The following is a 23,557-nucleotide window of genomic DNA, read 5'->3' as shown; positions in this document are numbered from 1 at the left end:
CTGTATTTGAACACATGCATGTAAAGCATGAATGTGTATCAATAGCCAAAACTTGTTTTTTTAATGTGAAGAATATTTCTAATTTACATTACAGCAGCAATTTCCAACCTTGTTTATGGCGTGACATACTGTAATAAATCTTTAAATGTTTGTAACACAGAGCATCATGCATTATGAAAACTCTAGGATTATCAGTGTTAACAAGTGTGTTTGCCTCTGTCACAAGGGAAACGAGCAAGAGTGCTATATAGAACAATGACTAAAGAGAATTACCAAGATACTTGGGGAGCTTGTGCAGTATGACATATCTGGAGCTTCTCAGGAAAAGTAATTAAGCACTACCATATCCTTTCATGATGTTGACACTGTCAACTAAGGAAGGAAAGGTGCACATCATATAATAAGAGCTGACACAAAATCTAAGGTGGAATATACTTGCATAGATCCGTTCCCTAGTAAAGTAACTATTTTTAGTGCTCTGGGAAAAACGTTAAAGGATTTTGTTGCATGTCAATAGAGGGGATCAGTCATATGACAATATGAAGTCAGCTTACAACTGATTATTCCCTTGTTAGATTGCATCATGTTTTCCTGAGAAATTTATAGGCTTCAATTCAAGCACATGAAAGTATGCTTCATGCATACTAAATTACATGTTATTTTATTATGACTCAAGGCAAGTGTGGCTCATGGCATCTCAAAAGGGCTGCACAATAAGTTTAGCCTAGGTAGTGCTACAGAAATGCAGGATGCAAACTGTCAGTCTGCTTAGATATTATGCTGGAAACAGGTACTGTATGTTACACAAGACTGTTAGGCTAGGTTCACACTAATGCAGTGTGGTACATCGCATGTGATTCGCACAGGAACCGTACCATTTTCCTGTGCAAATCACGTGCGATTTGTGTGCGGTGTGATTGGAGCCATACATTATGTATGGCTCAAATCACACCACATTCACACCAAAAAGGTGCAGGACCCTTTTTTGGGTCCGCACTAGAATCAGATCGCATGGGTATTCACACCTATGCGATCCGATTCCTCACATCACACCACGTTTTGCGGATCGATTTCTTGGTGTGGTTAACTTAACATACACACCCGCATGAGGAAAGATTAGAGGAACTGAATTTATTCTCTCTTGAGAAGAGGAGATTAAGGGGGGATATGATGAACATGTATAAATACATCAGTGGTTCATATAGTGAACTCGGTGTAGAGCTATTCACCCTGAGGTTATCACAGAGGACAAGGGGGCACTCTTTATGTCTGGAGGAAAATAAATAATCTCCAAACATGGAAAGGTTTCTTCACAGTGAGAGCTGTGAAAATGTGGAATAGACTCCCTCAAGAGCTGGTTCTGGCCAGCTCAGTGGATTGCTTTAAAAAAGGCCTGGGTTGTTTCTTGGATACACAGAATATAACTGGTTACTAACATTTATAGGTAAAGTTGATACAGGGAATATCCGATTACCTCTCGGGGGATCAGGAAGGAATTCATTTCCCTGCAGGAGCAAATTGCATCGTGCTTTGCTGGTTTTTTTTTGCCTTCCTCTGGATCAACTCTGTGGGTATAGGATTATAACTTTTTTTTTTTTTTTTAATGGTTGAACTGGATGGACTTTTGTTTTTTTTCAGCCAGACTAACTATGTAACTATGCATTGGTTCGCATGAACGGGGTGCGATTCTGATACGGTGCGCAATTTGCACAGAAAACGCTGCAAATTCCACACCGCATCAGTGTGAACCCAGCCTTACTGCCATTACAGTCCCTTTACAAATCAATACTCCCATATTTCTGATCCATTCAACCCCTTAAAAATTACTGGTGATTTATTTGATAGGCTTGTCAGTATGACCCATTATGAAAGAACTGTGAAAAATATACATGAAAAAAGGGCAACATATCAGAACAAAAAGTTTAAAAAATAAACCATACCATTTATCTATTTGAAACATTCTTTCAATAGCCTAAGTAAGTACCCTGGCAAGGAGGAAGCCTGCTTACAGCTTGCTGGGAACAGGGCTGCACCACAAGTACCAAAAAGCCTAGGATCCAGGGCCTTAAACAAATCCTCTGATGAGAGAAAAGTGTAGGCTGTCCTGAAAATGCTAGCTATTTGCCTGTCATGCCGGTGGATTCAGTACTTGCTGAGTCACTGACCCAAAGTAAGTTTGCAAATGAGCTCTCACTTATCTGGCTGTATGCTGCAATATCTACATGTTAGGGATAACTGCCAGGCAATAAGCATTTTGAGAGAGGCTAGTAATGGTAGCTTCCATATATGCTGATCAGCCATAACATTATGACCACTGACAGGTAAAGTGAATAATGTTGATTATCTTGTGACTATGGCACCTGAAAGTGGGTGCGATATATTAGGCAGCAAGTAAATATGGTGTCCCTGAAGCTGACGTGTTAAAATCAGAAAAATATGGGTAAATGTAAGGATTTGAGCTACTTTGACACGGGCCAAATTGTTGTGGCTTGATGTCTGGGTCATAGTAACTCTGAAACTACAGCTCTTGTGGAAAGTTCCCAGTCTGCAGTGGTCAGGACCTACCAAAAGTGGTCCAAGGAAGGAAAACTGTTTGAACTGGCAACAGGGTCAAAAGCGACTAAGGCTCAACAATGCATGTAGCGAGCGAAGACTGTAGCTCAAATTGCTGAAAAAATTAAAGTGGAGCTCCACCCGATTTTTTAACTTTTTCTTATTGTTGTCATTTATAGTTTGGGAGGTTTTTTTCTTTTTTTTTTTTGGAAAAGTTTACATACCTTTTTTAGTCATCAATCCCAGGAATCAACGAACATCCCTCGCTTGTAGCATCGCCTTATTTCCGAACAACTTGCACTGTGCAGTGTCCTTACTGCGCAGGCGTGAGATCAAGAGGTGCATGCTGGGATAGCCTGCAGCACCTAATCTAGGAAGTGAACAGTAGCTGGCTTCAGATGCCCACATCCATCATGGAACCTGCCTGCTTCCGAGATCTATGTAAGATAATTTAGATTATTTACATAACAAGCATGATATCATACTTAGCTCATATTTAAATGCAAGTTGCAATAATTACGAGGGAGCTGTTTAAGAAAAAAATGAGGACTGGAACTCTGCTTTAATGCTGCTTCCTAAAGAAAGGTGTCAGAACGTACAATGCATTGCAGTTTGTTGCATTCGGGGCTGTGTAGCCGTAGATCGGCCAGGGTGCCAATGCTAAAAGTGGCTACAATCAACACATGAGCATCAGCATTGGACCACGGGGCGAGAAGGTGTCTTCAAGGTGTTGACTAGGCCTCCAGATTTAAGTACAATAGAACATTTGTGGGATATGCTAGAAAAACAAGTCCGATCTTTGGAGTTCTCACCTCAAAACTTACAGGACAATAAAGGATCTGATACTGTCGCTTGGTGTCAGATACCACAGCATTCTTTCAGAGGTCTAGTGGGGTCCATGCCTCAATGAGTCAGGGCTGTTTTGGCAGCAAAAGGGGGACCTACTCAATATTATGTGGGTGGTCATGTGGTGGGTGGGCATATTGTTATAGCTGATTGGTGTATCTCACAGCACAGGTTTGCATTCTATTTTTGCGAACCTACTGCAGTTTGATGGGTCAGGGCTGTAGACTGAGCCTGTGCTAGGTAGCAGTGCTTGAAGCTGTGCAATAACATGGACAGATATCCAATACTATGTACAGTATATGCATTATGATATGCAGTGATTGAGTACAGGAATATAACGGGACAGGATAAGCAGATCTTTAGAGAAGCATACATGGTTAACATATTTAATGCATGGTTGTAGCGTAAATGTGTTTAGGGATTATATGAAAACAGAACTGATCTGTTTGTCTTGTGTACAGTCATAGATGAGATCTCGAATGAAGACACCGTTGAACGTATAGTCAAGTGCATCATACAGAATGAAGGTAGGCACTTGTAGCCTGTATTGTGATAGCTTCATTGTTTAAGTTAGCAGGTACTCAATAGACTTGTTTTTATTTTTCTCTACTTAAGCAAATGCAGAAGCACTTAAACAGATGCTGGGGGACACAGAAGGAGAGGTGCTCATCGGTCCCAAGTGAGCATACATTATTTATCAGTACATAAGTTGTTTGGTAATAAAATACTCTCAAAATACTCTATTTAAAAAGACATGGCAAAGACTGGTGATGATGTGCAAAAAAGTAAAAGTTTATAACTACCAATCAAATGTTGGTTTATTAAGTAAGGGCAATGAAAAACTATTTTTATTTGGCTGCGTTGTATTAATGGATAAAAATACTTTTAAATGATCCCCTCTCATCTGCACCCCCATACTTGTCAATGTTCCCACCAGAAGTTGCACATTCACTGCTTCAGAAGCCAAGCTGTACTTTATCCATACATGTGCACCGCAATCTCTGTTCATTCATATAAAAAGTCAATCCACTGTGGGCCTCCACAGACAGCAGTAATACCTAAAAAAGGTCTCTCACCCCTTCCCCTGAAACATTTTTGGCTAGGGTTTAACTTTAAGTTCTGATAAAATTGTCAGAACATTCTGAAACCATAAGTTCAACGTGTTGTTTTTTGAATTCTCAGTGTCAATTATTACATATTTAGACTTTTCCCCCCTATTTTACCCCAAAAAATATTTATTATGGGTAATGAGTTTTATATGATTTGGTAGGCCTGCAAAAGGCCTATAAAGAAAGCTCTGTTCAGTTCCTCACACAGAATTGAGTTGGACTGTGTAGATTTAAATAGATCATAGAAGAAAATAAAAAATAGTTTTCATTGTTTTGACAGCTATAATCTAATAAAAGGAGATGGCTGTTTTTGGTAAAGTGGTCACATTTCATGACATTTTAGTTACATAATTCCATAGTTGGTAAGGTTGAAAAAAAGACAAAAGGCTTTCTGGTTCAACCAATAGAGGAAAATATAGTATTTATAAACATCTGGACATGAGACCTTATTTATTGAACCCCAGATAAAATAAAAAAAAAAATAGGAATTGTATTAACAACCTTCAGTTTCATAGAGTTACCTAGACTTTCCTATTGCAGCAGTTATGCAGTGTCTGCATAGGACTGTGCAGTGCAATAGGCACCAGAGCTGAGCCGGCCATACATGGATCAAAATTCGACCATTTCAGCAGGGGCAGGCTGGTTCATGTATTGGCAGGCTAGTCCATCTATCGGTTGACCTATGTATTACCAGCTTGTTGGAAAATTTTCTTTCGATTAGTGCCCCTGGCTACACTGCTCAATGTATTGATCATCAGAGGGAGGATCCTCCATCCACATTGAGTGTGTGGATGGGAGAGTCAAGTTATTTTCTTTCATTCAACCCACTGGTTGGATGACAAAAACTGACTCATGTATGGCCAGCCTTAGACCCAATGATGTTAGTAATCAGCACTCAGTAACAGACCTGGCTGGACACACCCCAATCTACCTCTGCCGTACAGGTCTGTGAGAGGACACTTGTAATGAGAGGTGTAGTAGGAACTCAGCTCTGCCAGCATAGAGCACCAGAGTGGAAGTGTGGAAATCAACATTTTCTAAGGAAGAAAAAGTCAGTCACATTAGTCAACATAACTAGTGGGGTACAGAACCATAAAGAAGTAAAAAGATTTGAGACTTCATTGAGCTTTAACCCTTTCACTGCTGGCTATCAAATGGAAGCATTTCAGCAGCAGTGCAACCGCCCGATTGCTTCCAAAACCACCAGTATGACACTTTGTCCCCTAGGTGATGAAAAAAAGAAGTTAAGTAAAAAAACATTTTTTTAGACCCAAGCACATAAAATCCCTCCCCCCAAATTTTTGAGGCTCCCCCCCACCCCCACATACACACATGTACAAACATAAATGCATGCATCGGGGGGGGGGGGGGGCTATGCACGAAAACGTCAATTGTGATACACGTTACATATGACCACGCACACCAGAGTCAAAGCAATATTTCCAAAGCTCCTATGTGATGCTAAACTGATGACCTGTAGGGACCTTTACAGCGGTGCCTATGGAAAGTTTGTTCATGGACACACACAATTGTAAGGTTTGACATTTTACCAAAACATTTTGGTTTTATATTTTACCAAAAAATTTGATAATTTATTGTGTTTGTGTGCCCTAAAATTAACTTTACCTTTACGCTAATATTTTGTAACAATTAAAATTGGAGCTACCGATATTTTATTTATGCCAACCCCGTGGCATGCTCTTCCCCAGTTTGAGGTCGAGAGCCATATCAGAGGGCTCTGAGGGCCACATGTGGCCCGTGGGCCACAGTTTGAGCACCCCTGTCCTCTTTCTCAAGATGAAGCAGAGACCTAAGACATCTCTGCTTCACCTTGATAAATTGGGCCTCTGTATCCTTAAAACATTGGTACTGATATGGGACTCTACTAAATTGTTGTCTGATATATCATCTCGGTGTGCTGACTCTGCAAGCTGGGTGTTTATTGCTGTCTGTGACCCCATTGGTGAGATTTTCCTCATTTTCTGTCCCTGAAAAGCCTATACAATAAAATATATAATTTTTCCTTCTGCTTCCTAATAGTGCATTGTGAAAGTTAAATGAGGGGTGACATGTACAGAAGAATTTTTTTTCAGACATTTTGATAAATAGAGCCAATTATTTTGTAAAAGAATTTCTGTGATAAGAAACTCTTAATGTCTTTTTTTAGAATTTTTTTAATACAGTTCTTTTTCTAAAAAATCTTTTTCTTTTTCAATGCATATATCTCATTGTTTTGCAGAATTTAAATGTATCTATTTCTGCTTAATGGATCAATGTTTTTGGAATATTAAATCTTTTTTCATCCTTGCTATAATGGATTAATTGTAGGATTCCATCTTCTCTATTGAATCTATTCTCTCTGCTTATCTCTTTCAGTCATTAATTACCGATACCATTACATAATGAATTCTAAGAATGTTTTGTCTGCGGCATTTACTGTCCTCACCAACATGACTTTATCATATTATCATTGATCTCTATTGAAATCCAACAGCAAGAACATTTTTTTAATCTCTGTGTTCTTGAAATAACTTGAAGCAATTACTTGAAAGCTCATGATTTGATTAATGGCAGAGCAGTGAAAGACTGAAAAACACTAGGTGCAAAATCGCATGTAAAATACATGAAAACACATATATACAATGCATGGCATGGCAGCAAAAACATGTTTAAACACAAATGCATTTTCCAAATAAAACACATGCATTTTTGAATGCCTTAAGTGAGACCAGGCAATAAAGCTTTGTATAGGTCTTCATTGACCCTGGCCATTTATATGTATATGATGATTAGAAGTCAATAGATAGATTTGTATACAACCAGCTTGCCCATACATGCATAAATCCATGTAAGGCTGTCTTTCCTGGCTGGATCACCAGATGAAAATAGAAGAAAGCCTAAAAAGTAAACAAATGTAGCCATCACATTTAAGAATTAGCAAGCTGGCATATAATAAATGTTTCCTTTTGGGTTTAATACTGCTCTATGTTGCAGGAAGTATTATTTTAGAAGTGTAAAAAAAGTGAGTCATCTTAACTGCCATGTGGTAGCAATGCAGAACACAGAGCAGGAAGCTCAGGAAAGTGGATGTTATTGATAACACATATTTTTGCTTTTTACTATTTTGCAAGATTTGTAAATAGCCCAAATGTGAGTTTCCTTATGTTTGGTTAATGCTATGATTCTTTTAGAAAAGGTACCCATTGACCATAGTTCCACAGGTTCTTTTCAGTCTTTACCAACCTTAATTTCCCAGTGCCTATACAATCGTTTAAGTTTATTATGGTGCTGTAGTTACTACTGTACACATGGGTTGAATAAATGTGGCCAATGGTGGGATGTAAAAAAGTGATTGATCTCTATTCAGGATCTCTGTAAGTATCAGTGAAACCCTTACTGAACAACATGTCTGGAATTAGAACAGTATGGGGTTGATTTACTAAAGGCAGATTGGTTGTTTGCTTTATAATGTTAGTTGCACTTTGCAAGGGAACTTGCCCCAGAGCTTAGTGAATGAGGTAAAGCTCTGCTGACTTCCATCATCCAATCCAACTACAACTTCTCTTGCAAAGTGAACAGCCTATATGGCTTTAGTAAATCAACCTCTATGTGATGTAAATAAAAAGACACAAAATAAATCGTTTTTTAAAAAACTGTAATGGACTCAATATCTACAGTATAAAAATATAGGTATAAATAGTATATTATAGAGTAAATACACTATCAGATCTTTGTCCTGATATAGTTTTTTTTCTTTCTTTTTTTTTTTTACAATACACAGTTAAAATACCATGTTCTCATGAAAACCTATTGAAACCTAGGTTAGATTTGAGTACTATATCCCAAAAAATTATAAAGGCCCATATCTATTTTTGAATGATATACACACACAGTGATTTATTAATAAAAATCACATAACCTATATTAACCAAAATAGAGGAAAATTCGTCAAGTGAGGCTTGTAGAGTGCATCCCTAACCCGGAGTCCAGGTAATACAACCTTGTATTATTTTTATAACCTATATAAGGTAAAAACCCTCAAAAGCATTTCTTATATAGATAGAATTCTTTATTGCAGCTTCCAAAATCTCAGGTGCAATCATATTGAAACTGGTGTAAACATTGCCCCCACTGTAAGCCTTTGAAAAGCTAGTAATGACATAATTACGGTAAATTCACTCATAACAGGCCATTAGGCGCTGGTAATGATGTCGTCTGCCTGGTTGCCATGATTTTCTCCAAGATCCATCTGAATTTGTGTGAATCACAGACATATTCAACCTGCTTCCACAAATGGAAGGATGTGGCCTCATTGACTTCAATAGTGTTGCTACAAATTGAGCTCAATACCTGCAGGTTACCTGTTAGTCCTCATGCACACTTGATGGCTGTTTTTGGAATTGACGTTTTTTTCTACAGCTTGTAAACCCCCCAGCATGTTATCCTATGTGTCCATGCACACATAGACTGTAATCAATCTTTTTTGGCTGGAAAAAAAACCCATTACTAGTGGGTTTCTAGAGGAGTTTTCTAGCTGTAAAAATGCGGTAAAATGCCGCAAAACTGCGTTTTTAGACTTTTTTTGACCAGGAAAGAAAAAAATTTTTTTGTAAAAAAAATGCTAAACAACGTTAACGTTTAGCTGGAAAAAAGCTGGAAAACGTCGCTAATCGCAGCTAAACGCTAATGCAAAAACTCTAAAAAAAAGCTGAAAAACTCACATTTTTTAAAGTTTTTAACGTACAAAGCTAATGTTACCAGCGTTATCAAAACACCCGGTGTGCATGAAGCCTTAAGGTTCTTCTTATCCAATCATGTAGCTGGCCAAGAACACATGTAGCACAGGCCAAGAACACAGATGGAGGTTTAAGTAGCACCTGACTGGTTTCGCCAGTCCCATCTGACTGTGTCTCTGGTTATTATTGCTGCAGCATTTTGAGGTTCATATATTAAGAGCGAAGTAATTCAAAGGACATTATTACCACTTTCCAATTGTTTGTCATTAGTAAATTCAGCCTGATTATATTATCACTGGCATTTGAAAGGTTTGTTATGTAGATACTGTTTAAACAGACACCTACTGATTGCACCTGAGAATTTGGAGCAATTGTATGAGCTTGGATTATGCCTGATCCTGCTTGATCCACATGATGAATGTCCATGTGGAAACTGCAATATGGAATTCCATTTATATAAGAATTGCTTTTGAGAGTTTTAACCTCATACGGCTTATAATAATACAGGATTGATGCACTCATTTTTTTTTCTTCAATTTTGGATAGTAAAAGTCATGTGATTTGCATTGAAAGGTCACTGAATGTGTGTACGTAATTCAAAGATGTATATGGGCCTTCATCTTTTTTTGGACCTAGGATTTAATAGGCATTTCTGAGACAGTGGTATAGTACATTGTAAAATAAATATCTACATAGGGACACAGCTCTGAGGGTGTAATTTACTCTATTGTATACATTTTATACAGTGCCTTGAAAAAGTATTCATACCCCTTGAAATTTTCCACATTTTGTCATGTTACAACCAAAATCATAAATGTATTTTATTGCGATTTTATGTGATAGACCAACAAAGAATGGCACATATTTGTGAAGTGGAAGGAAAATGATAAATGGTTTTCAAATTTTTTTTACAAATAAATATCTGAAAAGCGTGGCGTGCGTTATTCAGCCCCCTTGAGTCAATACTTTCTAGAACCACCTTTCACTGCAATTACAGCTGCAAGTCTTTTTGGGAATGTCTCTACCAGCTTTGCACATTTAGAGAGTGAAATTTTTGCCCATTCTTTTTTGCAAAATAGCTCAAGCTCTATCAGGTTGGACAAAGAGCATCTGTGAACAGCAATTTTCAAGTCTTGCCACAGATTCTCAATTGGACTTAGGTCTGGACTTTGACTAGGCCATTCTAACACATGAATATGCTTTGATCTAAACCATTCCATTGTAGCTCTGGCTGTATGTTTAGGGTTGTTGTCCTGCTGGAAGGTTAACCTCTGCCCCAGTCTCAAGTCTTTTGCAGACTCTAACAGGTTTTCTTCTAAGATTGCCCTGTATTTGGCTCCATCCATCTTCCCATCAACCCTGACCAGCTTCCCTGTCTCTGCTAAAGAAAAGCATGCTGCCACCACCATTTTTCATGGTGGGGATGGTGTGTTCATGTGATTACAGTGTTAGTTTTCTGCCACACATAGCGTTTTGCTTTTAGGACAAAAAGTTCAATTTGGTCTCATCTGACCAGAGCACCTTCTTCCACATATTTGCTGTGTCCCTCACATGGTTTCAAACTGCAAACGGGACTTATGACTTTCTTTCAACAATGGCTTCTTCTTCTGTGGATCTCTCCTCCAGAGTTACCATGGGCCTCTTAGCTGCTTCTCTGAAGAATGCTCTCCTTGCCTGGCCTGTCAGTTTAGGTGGACGGCGGCCATGTCTTCGTAGGTTTGCAGTTGTGCCATACTCTTTCCATTTTCGGATGATGGATTGAACAGTGCCCTGTGAGATGTTCAAATCTTAGCATAATTTTTTATAAACTAACCCTGCTTTAAACTTCTCCACAACATTATCCCTGACCTGTCTGGTGTGATCCTTGGCCTTCATGATGCTGTTTGTTCACTAATGTTCTCTAACAAACCTCTGAAGGCTTCACAGAACAGCTGTATTTCTACTGAGATTAGATTACACACAGGTGGACTCATTATTGGACTCAATTATTTACTAATTAGGTGAAGGCAATTGGTTCCACTAGATTTTAGTTAGGGGTATCAGAGTAAAGGGGGCTGAATACCAATGCATGCCACACTTTTCAGATATTTATTTGTAAAACATTTTGAAAACCATTTTTCATCTTCCTTCCACTTCACAGTTATGTGTCACTTTGTGTTGGTTTATCTCATAAAATCCACCAAAAATACATTTACATTTTTGGTTGTAACATGACAAAATGTGGAGAATTTCAAGGGCAGGGTAGTTGAATTTATATCGCCTGACGGCCGGGACATGTAGTTCTGGGCGCCGGGCAGGTAGTTTTTTTTCTACCTTTAGCCCTGCTGCGGGCAAGCAGGGCTTACCTGTCAGGTGGAAGCATTCGGGTGGCAGCACTGTCGTCCAAATGCTTCCAATCAGCGCCAGCCTCCCTGCCCCTCCTTGTGAAGCTCCCCCTGTCCACTGTCTCCAGGGCTCTGCTTGCCCATCTGTGGGCCCGGGACCTGCTCACCGCCAGCTAGAGTGGAGGGAGGAGAGCGGAGACGTTTTTGGTTGTAATATGACAAAATGTGGAAAATTTCAAGGGGATGAATACTTTTTCAAGGCACTGTATAGATTTATAGATATTGATAGAGTCTATTGCAGCCTTTAAAGGAGAAATTGAAGGGTGTTTTTTTTTCTTTAAATCATACTTACCTAGGTGGATGCAGCATCGGTCCCCCGCTGGTTCTGACTGAGAACTGAGCGATCAAAGTTAGCTGATTGCTCAGTTCTCAGTGCTTCGTGAACAGAGAGCTGGTGACTGTCAGTCTCTGCTCTGCAACCCACTCCCAGCGCTCACTGGAGCGCTAGCCTGTGGAGGGGGAGGGAGTGGCTGGATCGCTGAGAGGCTGAGCTGGGTACAGGTCCACACATCTAGGTGCATCCTGACTTTAAAGTCGGGATCTTTCCCCACCCTGAACCGGATGAGTGACGTCAGCTGACAGCAGCCTGCTGTCGGCTGAAAACAGGTCACAGGAGTGCAGAACGAACTGCATTCTTGTGACCCACAGGAGAACTACAGCCAAACGAGCTTTGGCTGTGCTTCTCCTTTAAGACAGTTTTTTGTTTCTTTTTCTTTACAATCCAGTATATACCATGGGCTCCAAACTGAAGGATTTGTTTCTTTGTTAATTTTGTCAGACAGCAGGTGTTGCGCAATACTAATTAATACAAATCTTTAGAAAGTATAAATCTTACTAGTTGCTATAGGTTAAGGCATGCAGATCTTGATTTAGACTCTTTTTGTAATTATTTCTCACAGTGAGTTTGACAATTTCAACAATTAATGGAATCATAACTATAATATTTATCTGCTTTTAACTAGTCTTTGTCCACATCGTGAGAGCCAGGATGCTGGCCCTACCCACCATCATACAGTTCACCTGGGGTCAACACAGGCTCCCTGCATTCACTGTACCCGTAAGAAAAGGAGCCTGCTCCACCGCATGGGTCGGTCAAAGGAAAGCAGGGGGAAGTCACATCCTGGAGAGGTCACGGTCTTCTCTGTTGGAAGGTATCCTAAAGTGTTTTAGAATATAAACAGAAAATATAATTGTTTCATTACCTTGGAGGGCCTAATTCTCTTGTAAATTGTGTGTTTAAAAGTAGGCTTATTTCTAGGCTAGTTTCTAGTGAGCTTATAGTTTGATTATTTATTATTAATGGTTGCACTTTGGGACTCTTGCTCCTGAATGTTTTTTTTTTTACTGAGGTAAAATGTTGCCCATTATTTACAATGTGCCTTTGCACACAGGTGTGTAAAGAAGCACCACTTATTCCTCTGTAAAAAAAAATAGGAATCCTGCATTTTTGGTTAGTAATTTACCCCACATATGCGCATAAATATTAATCGCATGTTCTCAAGTATGTGCATAAATTTGTGTGATTACATGCATAACAAGCACCTTAATTTACATTAAGTAGATGCTCAAACATCAGTACCATGTGCAAGAGGCCTAAATAAAAATATATATAACAACACTTGCGCTCAGATTTTAAACCACAAAAAAAATAAATAAAATGAAATAAAACAGAATAAAAGCAGCTTGCAATTTTAAAGGCAATGTTTTAATATAAATTGAAAAAACTGCACCGCAAATTATACAATAACACTAGGTCAAAATAAAGTCCATATAAGTCCCCAAATGAATAGAAGCAGGTGCATAAAAAAGTTTGATTCAAAACCGTCACCATACACCCGAAACAAATTGGCCTCTTACCAGACAATTTGACCGTACAAAATCGGTCAACAAGCGCAGTGTGATATAACATCAATACAGCAATCGATCCTCAATAGAAATCCCCTCCAGGATGAAAGGTAACTTCTCAAAATATGCAGTGTGCTTTTGGGTGCCTTTCATTGTTAATGGCAACTCGAATGCAGTTAGCAGACATGCGTTTTGCCGCACATTTTGTCATTTGACAAATGCGCTACAAATTATTATTATTATTACTATACAGGATTTATATAGCGCCAACAGGTTGCTCAGCGCTTTACAATATAACAGGAGACAATACAGCAACGAAACAGTTCAATACAAGAGGGATTTGAGGGCAATGCACCAAAATGTGTACTGAAAAAAATGCAGACTGCTCCATGACCAAAGAGGTTCATTTTGTTTTTTTGGGCCCTTATTTATGCGTATTAGGGTGCAGTTTTTAAATGGCCAGTTTTGGCTGTTTTTTCAACATACATTTTGGCGTTTGTTTTTCTAAAATGCATTTTAGCAAATTTTTTAATGTGCATTTTGGTGCTTATTTAACGGGTATTTTTGCTCCTTTTTAAACTGCATTTTTGTGTGCGCTGCAGAAATGCATGCAAAATGCATATCATGCTTGTGGTGCCATTAATCGTTTACCGCTTCCCGAGCGCCCTATAGCAGAAATACTGCTACAGGGCAGCACGGGTGCGCAAAATCACGTATATATGTGATTTTGCATTTCCGGGTAGGGGCCGCACGAGGTAAGCGTGCGCCCTACCCGCTCCGCCATTCGCTCCTGCGGCTGTCAATCACCAGGTCTTGGCCGGTAATTACTCGCCAGCGCCCGGTGATTTCCAAAGATCTCCAACGGGGAGGAGGACTGTTTTGTTTACTAACAGTTCTCCTCCCTGTGAGCTCTGGTACACTGCTCTGAATGGTTGTTCACAGCACAGCCATCCAGAGCAGTGTGATTACAGTGAAGCACACAGACACTGCCCACTACTATAACACTCCCTGCACACAGTTAATCCTTTAATCACCCCTCATGTTATACCCCTTCCTGCCCAGTGCCATTAGTACAGTGTCAGTGCTTTTTTTTAGCACTGATCACTGTATTGGTGTTACTGGGGATGTCAGTGACACCAAGTCAGTTCCCCCCAGTGTCAGAATGTCCGTCACAGTCCCGCTATAAGTCGCTGATCGCCGCCATTACTAGTATTGGGATTTTTTTTTAGCAAAGACATGTAGCAGAATACATTTTGACATAAATTTATGACGAAATTAGATTTTTTGAATTTTTTTACTGGACATGTTTAATAGTAAGACGTCAAAAATATACAGTCAGGTCCATAAATATTGGGACATCGACACAATTCTAACATTTTTGGCTCTATACACCACCACAATGGATTTGAAATGAAATGAACAAGATGAGCTTTAACTGCAGACTGTCAGCTTTAATTTGAGGGTATTTACATCCAAATCAGGTGAACGGTGTAGGAATTACAACAGTTTGCATATGTGCTTCCCACTTGTTAAGGTACCAAAAGTAATGGGACAATTGGCTTCTCAGCTGTTCCATGGCCAGGTGTGTGTTATTCCCTCATTATCCCAATTACAATGAGCAGATAAAAGGTCCAGAGTTCATTTTAAGTGTGCTATTTGCATTTGGAATCTGTTGTTGTCAACTCTCAAGATGCGATCCAATGAGCTGTCACTATCAATGAAGCAAGCCATCATTAGGCTGAAAAAACAAACCAAACCCATCAGAGAGATAGCAAAAAAATTAGGCGTGGCCAAAACAACTGTTTGGAACATTCTTAAAAAGAAGGAACGCACCGGTGAGCTCAGCAACACCAAAAGACCCGGAAAACCACGGAAACCAACTGTGGTGGATGACTGAAGAATTCTTTCCCTGGTGAAGAAAACACCCTTCACAACAGTTGGCCAGATCAAGAACACTCTCCAGGAGGCACATATGCAAACTGTTGTAATTCCTACACCGTTCACCTGATTTGGATGTAAATACCCTCAAATTAAAGCTGACAGTCTGCAGTTAAAGCACATCTTGTTAGTTTCATTTCAAATCCATTGTGGTGGTGTATAGAGCCAAAAATGTTAGAATTGTGTCGATGTCCCAATATTTATGGACCTGACTGTAGTTTTTTCCCCAAAATTGTCAGCCTTTTTTTTATAGCACAAAAAATAAAAAACGTACAGGCGGTCAAATACCACCGAAAGAAAGCTCAATTCATGGGAAAAAAAGTATGTAAATTTCATTTGGGTGCTGTATTGCTTGACCGCGCAATTATCAGTTAAACTAATGCAGCGCCGCAATGCAAAAAATGGCCTGGTCAGGAAGGGAGGTAAATCCTCAGGAGGGCAAGTGGTTAATGGCACCCCAAAAGTGTCTATCAGATGTGCATTTTGCCAAAATGCGCATAAAAATCACATCAAAATGGACATTAAAAAGTGCCAAAATATGTGCTAAAAGAAGAGCCAAAATGTGTGTTACAAACCACACCACAGTGTGGGTTAAAATAACCTATGCCAAAATGTGTGTTTAGAAGAGCGTGTGTTAAAAGAATGCCAAAATGCTCAATAAAAGGGTAAAAATACATGTTTAAAGAAAGTGCCAAAATGTGCGTTAAAAAAAAAGGATGTTAAAAAAAGCACCAGTGCTCAGTGCCTATTATCTTCATGTAATTACATGGTCTGTTTAACCTTGGTTTCACTTCTTAAAGTCAGCTGCATTGTAATCTCACAATATCTCACAAAATCACAGGAAGCCCTCTCCCTTCTACACAGATCTCAGCCATTCTCAGTGGAAAAACTTCTCTCTTCTCCTCCTGAGAACAAATGTTCTGGGCTTCATAAACAGGGTGTCACAGGAAATGATTTTTCTCTGAGAACAGCTGAGAACTAAAATGATAGAAATTCTCTCTGTTTAATAAACATACACCTATGTTTGGAGATACTGTATCCATTATCTTTTTTTCTAGATTCAGGGTTACCCACATTGGAAAGAAATCAAGTATTCAGTTATCACAGGATGATCCCAACATTGGTAGTGAGCCCATATCATCTGACAATGCTGAGGAACAACATGCTGCAAAGTCAATAAATGGTGTCACTACATATGGGGCCTCGGTGGGCTTGTCTCAAAATGGACCAGAATCATTGGGGTTAACAAAGCTGGAAAGCCAAAAAGATGCAGAGTCCAGATTGGATGACCATAATGGACTTAAAAGTTTAGAGGAGAAAACGGAAAGGATCTTAACAAATAGCAAAGGATTCAAAGAGAGACGAAGCAGTGCACCGGAGCAGACAGCAGTACATCAAGAAAGTGTGGATATACTTCTGCTTCGAAGAAGAGAACAAAGCAAAGAAGAAGCAGAATCCGCAGAAGAGCAGGTATAGCTGGTGGTATTAAAACATGCCATTTTATATGCATACTTTATAAATAAATAAGATTACAGTTATAAATGTGAACTTCAAAAGAAGGTACGGAGATTAGCATAACAAAAGTTTAATATAGTGTGGGAAAGATTAGAACCGTCGTATGGCTGTTTCTGCTATCTGGGACTCTCTGAGATTTTCTCTCACTTTCTGCCCCAGTGACAGCGACAGAAATCTGCAATGGGGACACATACAACAATTAAAATCTGAATGAGATTCTATCCTTCCTTTGCTTCTTAAAAAAAAAGTGTTGATATTGGAGAGTTCCTCTGTCTTCCTATCTGATAAAGAGCTCTCAGTCAGAAGGAGGTGCAGGTACATCTCTTTACAGGAGTCCTGAATGACAGTAAAACCCAATAAGGAAGCTACCCATTCCTCTATCCAAAGCTGATAGAAAAAAATTTGGCTGGATATGCCCTTTAAGAACCCATTCACACTTTGTTGTTCTGGTTTGTTAAATGTATGCGCATTAGTGCATGTTATGTAAGTTGCGTTAAGGCAGCCCATTGAAATTAGTGGGCTGCCAACACACCAGAATGGAGAAAAAAATTGGGCAAGTGGTATTTTTGCATCACACTACAAGGCACAGTAGTACATTATCGTGTGTCATGGTAAATTGCAACTCCTGTGTGTCAGAGCTTTGGAGTGCCATTGAAAATGAATGACACTAGAATACATCTTGGATAATGTGTTGCGGTAATACTGGTAAAACAGATACAGTGAGGCAAATAAGTATTTAGTCAGCCACCAATTGTGCAAGTTCTCCCACTTAAAAAGATGAGAGAGGCCTGTAATTGGCATCATAGGTAGACCTCAACTATGAAAGACAAAATGAGAAAAAAAATCCAGACAATCACATTGGCTGATTTGGAAAGAATTTATTTCCAAATTATGGTTTAAAATAAGTATTTGGTCACCTACAAACAAGCAAGATTTCTGGCTCTCACAGACCTGTACCTTCTTCTTTAAGAGGCTCCTCTGTCCTGGCACCTGTTTGAACTTGTTATCAGTATAAAAGACACCTGTCCACAACCTCAAACAGTCACACGCCAAACTCCACTATGGTAAAGACCAAAGAGCTGTCGAAGGACACCAGAAACAAAATTGTAGACCTGCACCAGGCTGGGAAGACTGAATCTGCAATAGGCAAGCAGCTTGGTGTGAACAAATCAACTGTGGGAGCAATAATTAGAAAATGGAAGACATACTAGACAACTGATAATCTCCCTCGATCTGGGGCTCCACGCAAGATCTCACCCCGTGGGGTCAAAATGATCACAAGAACGGTGAGCAAAAATCCCAGGACCACACGGGGGGACCTAGTGAATGACCTGCAGAGAGCTGGAACCAACGTAACAAAGGTTACCATCAGTAACACACTACGCCGCCAGGGACTCAGATCCTGCAGTGCCAGACGTGTTCCCCTGCTTAAGCCAGTACATGTCCGGGCCCGTCTGAAGTTTGCTAGAGAGCATTTGGATGATCCAGAAGAGGATTGGGAGAATGTCATATGGTCAGATAAAACCAAAATTGAACTGTTTGGTAGAAACACAACTCGTTGTGTTTGGAGGAGATAGAATGCTGAGTTCAAAGAACACCATACCTACTGTGAAGCATGGGGGTCGCAACATCATGCTTTGGGGCTGTTTCTCCACAAAGGGACCAGGACGACTGATCCATGTACAGGACAGAATGAATGGGGCCATGTTTCGTGAGATTTTGAGTGCAAACCTCCTTCCATCAGCAAGGGCATTGAAGATGAAACGTGGCTGGGTCTTCCAACATGACAATGATCCCAAACATACCGCCCGGGCAACGAAGGAGTGGCTTCGTAAGAAGCATTTCAAGGTCCTGGAGTGGCCTAGCCAGTCTCCAGATCTCAACGCCATAGAAAACCTTTGGAGGGAGTTGAAAGTCCGTGTTGCCCAGTGACAGCCCCAAAACATCACTGCTCTATTGGAGATCTGCATGGAGGAATGGGCCAACATACCAGCAACAGTGTGTGCCAACCTTGTGAAGACTTACAGGAAACGTTTGACCTCTAGCATTGCCAACAAAGGATATACAGTCATGGCCGAAATTGTTGGCACCCTTGATATTTTTCCTGAAAATCAAGTATTTCACACAAAAAAGGTATTGCATTAACACATGTTTTGCTATACACATGTTTATTCCCTTTGTATGTATTGGAACAAATATAAAACAGAGGCAGAAAAGCAAATATGACATAATGTCACACAAAACACCAAAAATGGGCTGGACAAAAGTATTGGCACCCTTAACTTAATATTTGGTTGCACACCCTTTGGAAAACATAACTGAAATCAGTCGCTTCCTATAACCATCAATAAGCTTCTGACACCTCTCACCCGGAATTTTGGACCACTCTTCCTTTGCAAACAGCTCCAGGTCTCTCTTATTGGAAGGACACCTTTTCCCAACAGCAATTTTAAGATCTCTCCACAGGTGTTCAATGGGATTTAGATCTGGGCTCATTGCTGGCCACTTCAGAACTCTCCAGCGCTTCTTTGCCATCCATTTCTGAGTGCTTTTTGACGTATGTTTGGGGTCATTGTCCTGCTGGAAGACCCAGGATCTTGGACGCAAACCCAGCTTTCTGACACTGGGCCCTACAGTGCGACCCAAAATCCTTTGGTAATCCTCAGATTTCATGATGCCTTGCACACAGTCAAGGCACCCAGTGCCAGAGGCAGCAAAACAACCCCAAAACATCATTGAACCTCCACCATATTTTACCGTAGGTACTGTGTTTTGTTCTTTGTAGGCCTCATTCCGTTTTCGGTAAACAGTAGAATGATGTGCTTTACCGAAAAGCTCTATCTTGGTCTCATCTGTCCACAAGACGTTTTCCCAGAAGGCTTTTGGCTTACTCAAGTACATTTTGGCAAACTGTAGTCTTGCTTTTTTATGTCTCTGTGTCAGCAGTGGGGTCCTCCTGGGTCTCCTGCCATAGCGTTTCATTTCATTTAAATGTCGACGGATAGTTCGCGCTGACACTGATGCTCCCTGAGCCTGCAGGACAGCTTGAATGTCTTTGGAACATGTTTGGGGCTGCTTATCCACCATCCGGACTATTCTGCGTTGCAATCTTTCATCAATTTTCCTCATCCGTCCACGACCAGGGAGATTAGCTACAGTGCCATGGGTTGCAAACTTCTTGATAATGTTGCGCACTGTGGACAAAGGCAAATCTAGTTCTCTGGAGATGGACTTGTAACCTTGAGATTGTTGATATTTTGCCACAATTTTGGTTCTCAGGTCCTCAGACAGTTCTCGTCTCCTCTTTCTGTTGTCCATGCTTAGTGTGGCACAGACAGACACACAATGCAAAGGTTAAGTGAACGTCTCTCCTTTTTATCTGCTTTCAGGTGTGATTTCTATATTGCCCACACCTGTTACTTGCCCCAGGTGAGTTTACAGGAGCATCACATGCTTGTAACATTCTTATTTATCCGCAGTTGTGAAAGGGTGCCAATACTTTTGTCCAGCCCATTTTTGGAGGTTTGTGTGACATTATGTCGAATTTGCTTTCTTTCCTCCCTTTTTTTGTTTTGTCCCAATACACACAAAGGGAATAAACATGTGTATAGCAAAACATGTGTTAATGCAATACGTTTCGTGAGAAATACATGATTTCCTGGAGAAATATCAAGGGTGCCAACAATTTCGGCCATGACTGTATAACAACGTATTGAGATGAACTTTTGATATTGACCAAATACTTATTTTCCACCACAATTTGCAAATAAATTCTTTCCAAATCAGCCAATGTGATTGTCTGGATTTTTTTTCTCATTTTGTTTCTCATAGTTGAGGTCTACCTATGATGCCAATTACAGGCCTCTCTCATCTTTTTAAGTGGGAGAACTTGCACAATTGGTGGCTGACTAAATACTTTTTTGCCCCACTGTAGGTGTAAATGGGCCCTAAAGCAAACCTGGAGGCTTCAATTCTGACATCCTGTTGTGAAAATGCTAGTTGCCCTTACTGTCATACTGATTCTCTTGCTTTTATGTGTGTGGGTTTTTTTTTTATAAGGATTTCTTCATTGTTACACAGCATAAGTAACAGTTTCAACCAAACAGCAGTAATGGTAGGGCAATAAGAACAAAATAGTAGCCATAATGCACTACAAATAGCTATTACAAAAATATGAATGGTTCTGGTTACCTGATTAAATGACAAGAAAATAGAAAGGGATAGGGAGGGACAAGCCAAAAAGGGAGCATGGGGAAAAAGAAGGAGGAAAGGACGTGGAAAGGGAAAGGCAGGATTGGGAAAAGCACCAACCAGACAAAACCTTTATCAGGACATTACTGAGAGACCTTATCATAATCTTAGGACAATTTCTATTCATATGTGTCAACTTAAGCTGTGATTCCTTCCTGCTGAGCCATTGTGTTCTCCCAGCAGGGGGGAGTTGTCTCCCTCAGCAGAACACAGTGATTACTAATAATTGCATGTAAAATCCTACAGGCTGGTTGTACCCATGGTGATCTATTGATCAACTTGGGTACATTCAGCCTGCCTATATATGGCTTGAATCTCGAGTGGTCCCTGCTGAACCAGCTTCTATAGCCTGCTTAACACAGAGGTAAAACAGCATTAAAAGACAGCTTCCAGGAGGTCACCGCGTGTGGTAGAGGCTACTTCCATTAACAAAGAATTTCTTTCTGAGCATAGTATAATAAATATAGGATCAATAATTTTGTATGATGTGATCTTTGGTCATCATAATGTATACCCAACAAAGCCAGTTCAGGAGACATCGATATGTTCATTTGCAGATGGGAAATAATAAGATCGAATATATCCATCCAGAAGTGATGCACTTTGGTACAAGTCCAAAGCATATGTAGATACATACCAGGAATTAACTGGCATCAAGGACAAGCAGAGAATCCTGCTATATGTTTGAGTCACAGAACAAGTCAGGAATTTTGACTTTTTTGATCTGTATTCTTTCTCTAGTAAATGGCAGACAAATTATTAAAACCAAGGGGGATCTACAGAAACACTATGCAACTAACATTTCTTAGAAGGAGGTGAGAAATGGCAGCCCTCCTAGTCTTGTTGTGACAGGTCACAATACCTGTCTTGTAGATGAAAGTTGATCTCCATGTTCCACAACAGCCTTTTGCCTGCAGTATTAGTAGCCCAGCATTCACTTAATGGGAGCTGTTATTTGTATAAACCGCCTTTGTTCTGAGAAGTAACATAATCTTCCTGCAGATGAATGTTCCTTTTTCTGGAGAATCTCCAACTTCGTGATTGTTTTTCCTGTTCATTTCTCCTTTATGCTGCAAATGCTCCCAGGCCTAGCTCAATGACATTCTCAGAGTAGCAGTCTATACACTCCTACAATGCTGAAACACAAAGACCTCATGCGTACTTGCGCCTTTTTTGGCGAATGCCTGTTTGATCAAGGTGTATGTATAGCCAAACCTTTTTTAATTTTGAATTGAATAGATCAGGAAAGGAACAGAACCACTGTCAAGTTTTTATTGGCTGTCTGGGTCCCCACTGGGGGGATGCATACTCTTAATTGGTTCTGCTGGCTGTTTTCACAGAGACAGAAAAGAATGGGATATCCAAAATTTTAGAGTTGTCCCTAGACAAGATGTGAGGGTAAATCTTTCAATGGGGACACCCACTCAATGACAACTGTTTAAGGGGGGGGGGGGGAATTTCACTCAGTTTATAGAGATTTATTGTCATTTTCTGTTTGGTCTCTGGGACAGGAAAGGAAATCGGGAAATCTCCCTAATAGCACGCAGACAGCAAAAAAATAACCTGATGGGTTTATTTCTCTTGCTTATACTATCCAAAACTAAAAAAAAAATTTTGAATAAACATACACTTTGTACAGTGTGTTGGGTTACAAACACATTACAGGACGTAATTATAAGTCCTCATGCACACTGGACGTTTTTACAGCTGCTGTGTTTGGCTTTTGCCATTTTTTTGCCGTTTTTTTTCTACAGCTAGTAAACTCTCCAGCATGCTATCCTATGTGTCCATGCACACATAGACTGTAATCAACATTTTTTGGCTGGAAAAAAACCCAGGACTAGTGGGTTTCTAGAGGAGTTTTTTAGCTGTTAAAAAGCTCTAATGATGAAAAACACTGTGAATCACAGTAAAACACTGCAAATCTGCATTTTTGGACTATTTTTGAATAAGAAAAAAAAATTATTCTCTGGTAAAAAAAAAACGCAAATGTAGGAAAACGCTGATAAACATGGCAAAACACTGCTAAATGCTAATGCAAAAATGATAAAAAAAAGCTGAAAAACTACGTTTTTAACGTGACTTTAGACAGCTAACGTTACCAGCGTTATCAAAACACCCAGTGTTCATGGAGCCTTAATGTGTCACAAGTAGGACTGACCTAGACATTCCTTGGCAGCCATACACATTAGGTAAGTGACTGTTAGAAACTGAAAGCCTGTAGAGTGGTGGTCAAATGGTTAGTACTCTTGCCTTTTGGATATACAGTCGGTCCTGGTTTTGAATCTCACCTGAGACAGTATCTGCATGGATGTTGCACTTTTTCCTTGTGTTTGGGTTTTCTTACAAAAGTTGCCCTGAGTTTGTAAGGGAAATTTCA

General features: G+C 39.8%; 1 protein-coding gene across 2 annotated transcripts in view; it reads left to right on the top strand.

The window, feature by feature from the left end:
• Positions 1-23,557, top strand: part of RELL2 (RELT like 2) — a 112,473-nt gene that overhangs the window by 49,362 nt on the left and 39,554 nt on the right. For both annotated transcript variants that reach the window (XM_089653836.1, XM_089653782.1), the window contains exons 3-6: positions 3,861-3,926; positions 4,015-4,078; positions 12,591-12,779; positions 16,470-16,881. In XM_089653836.1, the coding sequence (XP_089509962.1) occupies positions 3,861-3,926; positions 4,015-4,078; positions 12,591-12,779; positions 16,470-16,881 (731 nt within the window). The remainder of the gene's footprint in view (positions 1-3,860; positions 3,927-4,014; positions 4,079-12,590; positions 12,780-16,469; positions 16,882-23,557) is intronic.

This window comes from Staurois parvus, unplaced genomic scaffold (assembly GCF_062004578.1).
Source record: "Staurois parvus isolate SC_StPar_1 unplaced genomic scaffold, SC_StPar_1.0 ptg000006l, whole genome shotgun sequence".
NCBI lineage: Eukaryota > Metazoa > Chordata > Amphibia > Anura > Ranidae > Staurois > Staurois parvus.
The sequence above is the reverse complement of the archived record's forward strand: the minus strand, read 5'-3'. Positions and strand labels throughout refer to the sequence as shown.